At 40.0% G+C, this 11,546-nt stretch overlaps 1 protein-coding gene across 3 annotated transcripts in view; it reads right to left on the reverse strand.

Annotated features, from left to right (window-relative positions):
* Positions 1 to 11,281, reverse strand: part of RPS6KB1 (ribosomal protein S6 kinase B1) — a 34,851-nt gene extending 23,570 nt beyond the window's left edge. For all 3 annotated transcript variants that reach the window (XM_082603207.1, XM_082603206.1, XM_082603205.1), the window contains exons 1-4: positions 11,064 to 11,281; positions 4,104 to 4,153; positions 2,766 to 2,886; positions 1,495 to 1,563 (exon numbers count right to left, since the gene is read on the reverse strand). In XM_082603207.1, the coding sequence (XP_082459333.1) occupies positions 1,495 to 1,563; positions 2,766 to 2,886; positions 4,104 to 4,153; positions 11,064 to 11,204 (381 nt within the window). In that variant the 5' untranslated portion in view covers positions 11,205 to 11,281. The remainder of the gene's footprint in view (positions 1 to 1,494; positions 1,564 to 2,765; positions 2,887 to 4,103; positions 4,154 to 11,063) is intronic.
* Positions 11,282 to 11,546: the final 265 nt, after the last annotated feature.

An 11,546-nucleotide genomic window follows, 5' to 3' on the forward strand; every position in this document is an offset into this window, starting at 1 on the left:
ACGCACCGCAATGAAGAGCAGCTCCCGCTTGCCACAACTAGAGAAACCCACATGCAGCAACGAAGACCCAACACAGCCAAAAATTAATTAACTAATTAATTTTTAAAAAAGATATTATAACTAATTTTGCTCAGCCCTGATTATCAGGCATGTATAAGCAACATATCAAAAGGAATGGATTATTCTAAGAACCTTGACCAGTACTTCTGTCAACATTTCTAGAACAAGCATTATTATACTGTCTTTAATTTTATTATTATTATTATTTTTTAATTTATTTTACTTTTTTTGCGGTACACGGGCCTCTCTCACTGTTGTGGCCTCTCCCGTTGTGGAGCACAGGCTCCGGACGCGCAGGCTCAGCAGCCATGGCTCACGGGCCTAGCCGCTCCGCGGCATGTGGGATCTTCCCGGACCGGGGCATGAACCCATGTCCCCTGCATCGGCAGGTGGACTGTCAACCACTGCACTACCAGGGAAGCCCTAATTTTAGACTTAACATATTTTACAGATAAAACATCATTAATCTCAAATTATTCCAAATGGAAAAGCCATATAGAAACTGAAGTTGAGAATACCTAAATTGCTTCTTTAAGACAATCACCAATAAAGTTGTGGTCATAGTATTTGTTCCTCAGCTTTTAAATTAGGAAGTCGGGACTTCCCTGGTGGCGCAGTGGTTAAGAATCTGCCTGCCAGTGCAGGGGACACGGGTTCGATCCCTGGGCCGGGAAGATCCCACATGCCGCAGAGCATCTAAGCCTGTGCACCACAACTACTGAGCCTGTGCTCTAGAGCCCACGAGCCACAACTACTGAGCCTGTGTGCCACAACTACTGACCCTGCATGCCACAACTACTGAAGCCCATGCACCCTAGAGCCCGTGCTCCACAACAACAGAAGCCACCATAACAAGAAGCCCGTGGACCGCAGCGAAGAATAGCCCTCGCTCGTCACAAGTAGAGAAAGCCTGCATGCAGCAACGAAGACCCAACACAGCCAAAAAAAAAAATTTAAATTAAATTAGGAAATCATTTGTACCGCTTAAGTAAAAATCAGGAAGAAGATAGGACCAAAATATTACAAACGCTATAATTTTTTTAAAAAGTCATTTTGATTGTCTTTTAATACAGTTTTCTACTAAGATTTGTTTTAAGACAGTGAGCTCTTTTCAGAAATCAATCCCAAACAAAAAGAACAAGAAACCAAACACACATAATCCATCTTCAATAAAACTAAGAGGGGCTTCCCTGGTGGCGCAGTGGTTGAGAGTCCGCCTGCCGATGCAGGGGACACGGGTTCGTGCCTCGGTCCGGGAAGATCCCACATGCCGCGGAGCGGCTGGGCCCATGAGCCATGGCCGCTGAGCCTGCGCGTCCGGAGCCTGTGCTCCGCAACGGGAGAGGCCACGACGGTGAGAGGCCCGCATACGGCAAAAAAAAAAAAAAAAAAAAAAAAAAAAAGAATATAGTTGGGGAGGAGGGGAGAAATCACCTTTTTAAGCACCTTCATGGCAAATATTTTCCCAGTATTTGCTCCTGTTACTTTTCGTACTTGAAAAACCTAGATGAAAAATAAAAGTGTGTGTTATTAAAAGATAAACTATGCTAGTCACAATCCCTTAATTCCTATTTATAAAAACAAATAATATAGCAGTCTGTATTCTTACAAAAACTAGTACCATGAACGACTGTGTACAAAAATGATGAGCTAAGAGATTATATTAAAGATTTAGTAGTGAAAAGCATTACACAACATGGGACTTTCCTGTCTGGTCTGCTGACATCTGGTGGCAAAACTGGGCAATGACCATCCTATAACAAGCACTCGGTGTTACTTAAAAAATCCAAGTTTTCATAGAAAAAGCTATAATCAGGTTTCCCAGACACACAGAAATTATAAAATATTTCATAAATTCTCAGGGATGCTTCACATGTAACTATTTAATAATAGCTGACAGCAATTACCTATTCCTTAAAACGACTAGCTATAATACATTTTCATGCAACAGCTAAAATGTCTGATTCACAGTGCATGTGTTACACATTCAAGATGATTAGAACATATTAGAATATGTCCTTAAGCCTAAGAATAAACTACAAATGTCATGTTTTGCAAAAATGAACATTACACGATAGCATAAATAGTTCTCAAGCTTAATCCTAACTCTAAAATGTTATCCAAATTCTGTCTTTTGATAGAGAATGGCAAGGTATAAATTTTCTTGGGCAGAACACACAGAGGTGAGGTCTTAAATTAGAAAGCCTCTGGCAAAACTATGAAACTAAGAGGTTCTCTTCATTTTTCTTCTCCCCTCTTATATTCTTCAGCTTCCCTAACTCTATTGCTCCAAATACTGCAAGTCAAAGAAAACTAATTTAGATTAAGGTCTCAGTAACAGATACCAATTTAATGTGCCATGCCTCTTGAAAGTAAGCAGTAGTTTGTTTGTTTTTTAAAGGATACCAATAGATGGTACCATTTAACCAAAGGAAGGAATGAATCCTCTAATAGCAGACTTTGCCTGGCACAGCTGCCTATTTATTTATTCCACAAATATTGACTGAGTGCCTACAATGTGCCAGGCTTTTATGTGAATGGTGGTAGGAAAAGAAGAACTTCTGTATAGCCCTCAAATAATACCAAGTAAGTGATCATATCCTTTGCTGATAGCTAACAAATATTGAAGAGTACTGCTGGAATCAGGGTATAAAAATTAATCCACACAAGACAGACAACAGCTCTCATTTCAAAATACTTCCTACCTTTCCATAGCCCCCTTTACCAAGTACTCGAAGTAGCTCAAAACATTCTGGTCTGATTTTTTCTGGCCCTCTGTTCACACTAGTTTCTGAGATTTCAAATTTCTCACAATGCTCCATGCCACTGGGAAGAAAAGCAAAACCAAAAGTAAATTTGCAAAAAGTTAAATTACCTTTAGCATACTGTTAGAAGGAGAATTATAATCCAATTAAGTAAAAGGAAAAAGGTGCATGATAACAAATATAGTATCTGTGCTCTAAGTAAACTAATGATTCAATGACACGGTAGGTCAAGATTAGGGTGGCTTGATAACTGTTTGCTTATCTGCTTATTTACAGAACATGCTATTGATTATTTATTTTCATAAGCATCAAGCATCCCCAAACTAAGATAAATTAGAACACGTTTATTAAGCTGACAAAAGGAAAAAAGTCTTCTAGTTATTCAAATTTGGTTCATTCAAAATGTCTATGAGATCAGCTGTTATCCAACTTCATTTGGCAAATTCAGCAGAAAATGAGAGCTTTCTAAAGGTACCCAATTAGTTCAAGTCTTTAGCTAAAAATTCTTGCTAATAAATTATATCCATGCATCTTTCCACATCTGCTTAATTTAAAGACTCCAAAAAGGGAGGCAGTTTATCTGTCACTTAAATGCTTTCTATATGAGTGATCTTCTCAGTCTGCCCACAGTCCAAGGCTTTCTACTTGAAGATGAGGTACAAAGCGGACTAAACACCACACTCACCTAATGAAGCTTGCCTAAAATGACATAAGATTGAACAGATCTCTGTTTGGATGATGTATTACAAGCAAAGTAAGAAGCATTTGAGGGAATTCCCTGGTGGTCCAGTGACTAAGACTCCGCGCTCCCACTGCAGGGGGCCCGGGTTTGATCCCTGGTCAGGGAACATGCCGCAACTAAGAGTTCGCATGCCGCAACTAAAGATCCCACGTGCCGAAATGAAGATCCTGTGTGCCTCAACTAAGACCCGATGCAGCCAAGTAAATAAATATTTTTGTAAAAAAGCATTTGATTTGGGGAGAATTTCTAAAATTTTTATTTTTTCAGTAGGAAAAGGTGGTTCTCTATATTAAACTAATAAAAGTTCCTAACACACACAGACTCATATTCAGTATACTCTAAATTTGAATAATCTTTTTCTCAAAATGCATGCATGATCTCAAAACCCCAGATATGTTATTATATTGGTGCCAAACTCAGTAAATCAAGTCTGTATATATGACTAAATATTTAAAAACAGGTTATTGAAATCACATGATGGCTATAAACTACATAAAAGAAAGACAGCACAGTGAAACCTTTTCATATAAACTTACAGTTCATATGGTCCGACTCCCCCATGGTCCATGCTTTCATTTAACTGACCCTGAAAAATATGTTAAAGTTTTAAAAATAAATAACCTCATAAACAAGAAATTAAAGAACTTACTGCTTCACCCCATTACTGAAGGAAAATGAATGAAATAAACCAGCTTACAAATTCTCTATACTTTAATAACAGGTAAATGTGGTGATGAACAAAATAAGGTGCACAAACAATACTATGGGATTTCACTTTTATGTGATAACTAAGCTACAGATGCTACTCATCAAAGATCTACAAACAAAACCAGGAGATTGGGCTTCCCTGCTGGCACAGTGGTTAAGAATTTGCCTGCCAATGCAGGGGACACGGGTTTGATCCCTGGTCCGGGAAGATCCCACATGCCACGGAGCAACTAAGTCCATGCGCCACAACAACTGAGCCTGCACTCTAGAACCCTGGAGCCACAACTACTGAGCCCGTGTGCCACAACTACTGAAGCCTGTGCACCTAGAGCCTGTTCTAGAGCCTGTGCTCCGCAACAAGAGAAGCCACCACAATGAGAAGCCCGTGCATCGAAACGAAGAGTAGCCCCTGCTCGCCACAACTAGAGAAAGCCCGCACAGCAGCAACGAAGACCCAACACAGCCAAAGATTTTTTAAATAAATTTATTAAAAATAAAAAAGGTGATTTTTTCCCTTCAATAATTACATTTATTCAAAATATGTATTTTGTATGTTATGAAACTAAAGGTACTACATTCTAAGTATGAGTTAATCAAATGATTTACAAAAAGTGCTATTGTGATATGCTTTTGATAATAAGACTAACATAATGCTATAAACCTTATGTAACTACAGCCTAACTAAGCCTAAAGTAACCACAACCAGTCCAAGATATTGTAGTGTATGATATGGCTGATCAAAGCAAAACAATTAAGCAACACTCTCAAATTGTGAGGAGTCATGCTGGCCAAACATTTATTCTGACCATAGTATAAATGAGTGCAAAACTTAATTAACCTTCTGTACGCTAGCAATGAACAATTCAAAAATGCAATTAAGATAACTCCATTCACAGTTGCATCAATAAGAATAAAATACTTAGAAAAAATTTAACAAAAGAAGTGCAAGCCTTGTATATTTGATAACTCCAAACATTGCTGAAAGAAATTTTAAAACACCTACATAAGTCAAAAGACATTCCATGTTCATGGATCAGACGACTTAACATTGTTAAGATGGCAATACTAAATAAATTGGTCTACTGATTCAACTCAATCCTATAAAAATCCCAGGTTCCTTTCTTGCAGAAACTGACAAGCTAATCCTAAGATTCACTCAGAAACACAAGGGGCCCAAAATAGTCTTGAAAAAGGAAAACAAAGTTGGGGGACTGACACATCCTGATTTCTAAATGTATTACAAAGCAACAGCAATTAACACAGTGTGGTACCGGCATAAGGACAGACTGGTGGCACAGTGGTTGAGAGTCTGCCTGCCTATGCAGGGGACATGGGTTCGTGCCCCGGTCCGGGAAGATCCCACATGCCGCGGAGCAGCTGGGCCCATGAGCCATGGCAGCTGAGCCTGCGCGTCCGGAGCCTGTGCTCCGCAACAGTGAGAGGCCCGCGTACCGCAAAAAAAAAACAAACAAAAAAAACCAAACTTCTGCACTTCAAAAGATATTATGAAGTGAAAAGAAAATCCACATAATAAGAACATATAAAGAACTTCTACAACTCAATAATAAAAAAATAAATAACCAAAATTTAAAAAAATGGGTTAGGATCTGAATAGGCATTTCTGCAAAGACAACATATAAATGGCCAATAGTCACATGAAAGTATGCTCAACATCATTAGCCATTAGGGAAGGGCAAGCCAAAACTATACTGAGATACCACTTCATATCAGCTAGGATAGTTATAATTAAAAAGACAAAAAGTAACAAGTTTGGCAAGGATGTAGAGAAGCTGGAACCCTCATACACTGCTGGCAGCAATGTAAAATGGTATAACCACTTTGGAAAACAGTTTGGCAGTTTCTTCAAAAATTAAACATGGACTTACCACATGATCCAGCAAATCTACTCCTCGGTATCTACCCAAGAGAAATGAAAATACACGTTCCACAAAGACTTAGGCACAAATGTTCATAGAAGCGTTATTCACAATAGCCAAAAAATGGAAACACCTCAAATGAACATCAACTGGTGAAATGATAAATGTGGTTAATCCTAACAAAGTAGGCTCTAAAAAATTAGAAGTTTGAAGTTTTTATTAAAAATTTTAGAATAATTCAAAAAATATTTAAGTGAACTCATCTTTCTTCAAAGATACCAGCACACAGTCAAGACACACAAAGAAAACTGACAGTATTCTTACACAATGGATGTTCAAATGACCCCTCAAAACACAAGTTTTTTAGTCAGAACTTGCTCACAGTGTAAACAAGTCACGTTGAAGTCTAACACCAAGGATGTATGTTTTATGATTAGACCTAGGCAAATGGAAAGGGCAGTATCAAGGGGAAAAAATTTTTGCAGTTTCAACTTGATACAGTTTCTTCTGTGTGTGGGGAGGGGCAGATAGGGGTGGTTATGGTTAAAGGGGTTTTTTTTTGGTTTCTGGTGCTTCATACAATCACCTATGATGGCTTCACTTTAAAGACAAAAGGCTAACTTCTATAAAACTGATATTATGTAATTGTTTTTTTTTTTAATATTCGCTTTACTTAATTCTAAATTAAAGACCACAGAGTAGTTAACACTGAACTGTAACTTTGAAGCCACCTAGAAAGATATGCCCTGTGGCTATGTTTCATTTCCGGAGGCAGCCAGGCCTGTCTTACCACCTGCATCTGGTCTTGTAACTACCTACCGTTACCTTCTGGAGCAGAAGCATTTTGAGGCACAATTCTTTTCTACTACTCAATGTTATCTTTAGAAGTCTTACAGCAAACATCAAGCTACCATATAGGACATAATGACAATTCTCCTTCGCAGGAAACTTTATTCAGATTTTTTTTTCCTGCCTTAAGCTTTATGGCCCATCCAATGTTTTTGGTGTGTGCCACTATGATTGACAAAGTAGAATCCTCCTCATCTAAGGTACTATACAAGATACACTGTTTCAAACTAGCACATCAGAATGACTATTCACAAAGTTTTAAATTAAAATTGTATATAAATTCAAGTTAATATGCCTTAAGTCCCAATGAAATAGAGTACATTTAATAAAAACTTAAATAAATTGTTACAGAATGGGTGAAAAATATCCTTAATCCAAACATTCGTTAAATCACTTATCTACTTTCCTGGCTGTTCACAGATATTTCCTTATAAAATAAGATTCAGTAATTCAGATACATTGGGAAAAAGGAGTAAAGCTGGCCCCAAATCTTGGGCTACTTAAATATACTTAAAGGTAAGTACCTATTAAAATGCAAGATAAGCATTGATAATGAGATATGCACAATCGTGAATATTTGAATACATATTATCTATTGAATATATGGCACTGTTTTTCAAAACACTAAAAATTTTTAAACTTTTTCCTCTATAAAACCTTAATATCCCAATCTGAAATTCATGCTACTAGTAAGCCGCTGTGACTATTTCAAATTTTGAATTAGCAGAGCAAAAATTAAGGACTTTTTGGGCTTCCTTCGTGGCGCAGTGGTTAAGAATCCGCCTGCCAATTCAGGGGACACGGGTTCGATCCCTGGTCCAGGAAGATCTTCCACATGCCGCAGAGCAACTAAGCCCGTGAGCTACAACTACTGAGCCTGTGCTCTAGAGCCCGCGTGCCACAACTACTGAAGCCCGCGTGCCTAGAGCCTGTGCTCCGCAACAAGAGAAGCCACCGCAATGAGAAGCCCCTGCACCGCAACGGAGAATAGCCCCCGCTCACCGCAATTAGAGAGAGCCCGCGCCCACCAACGAAGACCCAACACAGCCAAAAATGGATAAACAAAATAAATAAATTTATTTTTTTTAAAAAGGATTTTTTAAAGTTGCAATTGCATTCACAATTATCTATTACTCTTTTAACCTGTGTCTCCACAGAAAGCAGACGTTTCCAACATTTTCATAATCTAATGAAAATCTCTAGAGGAAAACTTTCCGTTAGTTTCAACTCTGTTCCCAAATTATATTATCACCAATGAAACAGAAAAACAAACAAAAAAACCCTTTCACCCATTGGTTTTAATACAGTATTTAAAATGTATTAAATCTCCTCATCTTTTACTCACTGAAGAATTAACTATGCTATGTAAACACATATATTTACTAATACAGAGTCACTCAGTGTCACATACCTAAAAAGGTATATCTCTCTAAATGGGACCAATGACAAAAAGGAAACAAACAAACAAACAGACAAACTACAGTTCTAAAAATGCAGCCCCTCTAGTATAACTGTATTTATTAAGTCTCTAGGCAAAGATGAGGGTAAATTTGAATGATTGGTTCCTTGGCAATGAGTTAACACTGACAAACTATATTTCCATAAACTAGCTAACTACATAATGTGCCAGGATATTTTGAGAGTACTTTATATACTTTATCGCGTGCAAGCTTCATTTTATGGAGAAGAAAAAAGTGTCAGGGAGATTAAGCAATTTATTCTAGATCACACAGTCAGTGAGCATGGCTGGAGGGATCAGAATTCACTTTGACAAACCACAAACAGGTACATTACAAACAAAACTAGTAAATGCAATGAACAAGCTATGCAATGAAGCTTGCTGAATTGAGTCAAGAAAATACTACCACTAGTTATCTCTGTGGTCTTGGGCAATCATCTCTCTGGCCAATGCCTCAGTTTCCTTACTATAAAATGAAGGAGTCAGGCTACTCCGATATGCACCAATGTTTAAAAAGCTTGGATATAAATTCACAAATAGCCAGAATATTAATTATATTATTATAAATTCACAGTGGTCAGATTTTCCAAGAATCTAAATTTCTCTCATTTTTCAGAATTTTAAATCTTACTTTAGAGAAACCCGGATGTCACTGAATCTCCTTGGGTGGCCAACCCAATTCCACCCCAATTCTTTTTGCTTGTCCAGCTTGCACCTCTTAGAATAACACACTCAAAAGAAACATTTTCAACTCCAAAAGCATTGCTAAGTAAGATATATTTTGCTGAAGGCTCTTCCTCAAAATCCTCTTTAATTACCTTTGCTCTTTCCCCAAAGCTCCTCTCCCCAGGGTGGTGGCCACGTTTCTTGCTCTTTCTTATTCCCAACAATTTCTCTGGCCTCTTCCACACCCGTTCAAAATTCTCAAAATCCTATTTGCTTGTACCCAGCAAAACAAATGTCCAGGAGAGGTCCCAGTTCATCACAGGAATCTTAATATAGTATTTTACTTCCAACTCCTAATAAAACCATGGTCTGGAAATTCTGTAAGTTCAACTGAGGAAGATTTTATAAAATACCCTTCCTATCATTGTCTCCCCTACTCTGCTTCAAAGCCACTGCTATATGGGGCCAATATAATCGATGAGTATGTTATTTGTAATGAAAGTAATCCTACATTTGTTTCAAATTGTATTCAGTGTTATCACATGTTCCATTAAGAGGCTAACTGGAAAAAAAAAAAAGAGGCTAACTGGAATTCCATATGCAAACATATTAAAAAGTACACCTCTCAACACCCACCTTCCAAACTGTCTGATTTTGATTTAGACTCCTTTGATTAGGAAAAGGGCAGTATTACTTTAGCCCACTTAGTTTCTTAAAGTGTTCAAAATTTTTTATATATAGCATCTCAATCTTTGGTCAACAAGCAGGCAACAACTTACTTGCCAGAGGAGGAAAACAGGGTGAGGAAAAGAAAGGGAAGCCCCTTCTGTAGTTAGAACAAACATCTGACATCAGTCATTAACCCACGTATTCATCTAGGCAATGGAATTTAGAATCTAAATTACCGTGAGGTTATCACTGATGGTCATTTACCCAGAATCAGTGATTTAGCATGACAACACCATTTCTGAACGTCAGGTACAATCTGTGATTTTTCAATAAATTTATCTTGAGAAAATAATCTTGAATAAAGAATAACAAACTACTAAGGCAGCAAAGGTAAAACCAAGCTATGCATTAGGAAAAACAATTCTAAATTTAACACCCTAAGTTACAGCAAGAAAAGCCCTCACACCACCATTCACAAGTCTCAGTGCAACCAATTTATTTTTGGCAAGCCAAATCACAGCTGTCAACGCTGGTTTTTTTCCACCCCAAAATTACATCAAGTATTTTGAAAAAATGTAGACATCGTCAACTGGGGTAAAAGTAAGTTACAAATGCCGTGTGCCGTTTTAAATGCTTTTTTAAAAAAAAGTCACACGGAAGGGGTTTAAAAAAAAAAAAAGCGAACAAACAACCCCTGGAAGATGCAGCAGAGCCCCCTTGCTCCCGAAATAAAACTCCTGGTGGCTGTAACAGCAGCTCCCGACAGAAGTTTTCAGCTGTCACTTCTAACAGCTGAGCGCTTCCTAGGAGAGAAGCGACAGGCCGAGAGAAGTGGCTGTGGGAGGTCTGAAGATGGAACACTTAGGGGAACCCTGCCACACTTCACCTGCACTTACGGGCCACCCAGCAAGCGCAGTCCCCTCCCCCCAACACTCGCACCCCGCACACTCAAGTCCAGTAGCTCCAGGAATCGACCACACGCGCCCTTACTCGTTCCCTCCACAAACAGACTGCTCCCGGCTGCACCGGTCTGGGGCTGTAAGGGTACAAGCCGCACCTGCAAGCGCCGCAGCAACCTCGCACCTACGGCCAGGTCCGCACCGCCCGCCCACCCGCCCCCCAGCTTCTGGCCGTGCAGCGCCTCGGCTCCTCCCGCAGACTGCTCGCGCCCCCCTGGGTCTCCGCGCTCTCGGACGCGCCGCGCTTCCAGGGCGCGGGCCGCCGCCCCGGCCCTGTCACCTCGGGCCCCCCGGGACCCCGGGCCTCACCCCCTCCTCCAGCTCATCCTCAGAGCCCGCGTCCTCTGGCTGGTCCAGGTCTATGTCAAACACTCCTGCCATGTCCTCAGCTTCCCTGTCTCGGAAGTCCGGCGCTGGGTAAAAGCCGTCCCGCCTCCGTCGTCGCCTCATGGGCCCGGACCCGCCGCAGCCACCACCGCAGCTGCCGCCATCACCGGCTGCTTGGGCTCAGTGCGTCTGCGCCTAGGCCCTAGACTGGCTCCTCAAGTTCAGCGCTGGAGCATGCGTACAGGACTCTGTGAAGCCGAACCGTGGGCAATGAACATGCGTAGAACTATCGCTGGGAGCCAGGTACTGGCAGAAACATGCGCAGAAGCCCAGCCGAAGCCTCGCTCGGAAGCCAGAGCATGCGCATCGTCAGCTAAAGCTTCTGATGGACGGTGAGCATGCGTACCATATCTGAAGTTGATAAATTGAAACTGAACATGCGTAATTAACCTTTCGGAATAGGAA

Source organism: Mesoplodon mirus (genome assembly GCF_964341445.2).
Source record: "Mesoplodon mirus genome assembly, chromosome: 18".
In the NCBI taxonomy this organism is placed as follows: domain Eukaryota; kingdom Metazoa; phylum Chordata; class Mammalia; order Artiodactyla; family Ziphiidae; genus Mesoplodon; species Mesoplodon mirus.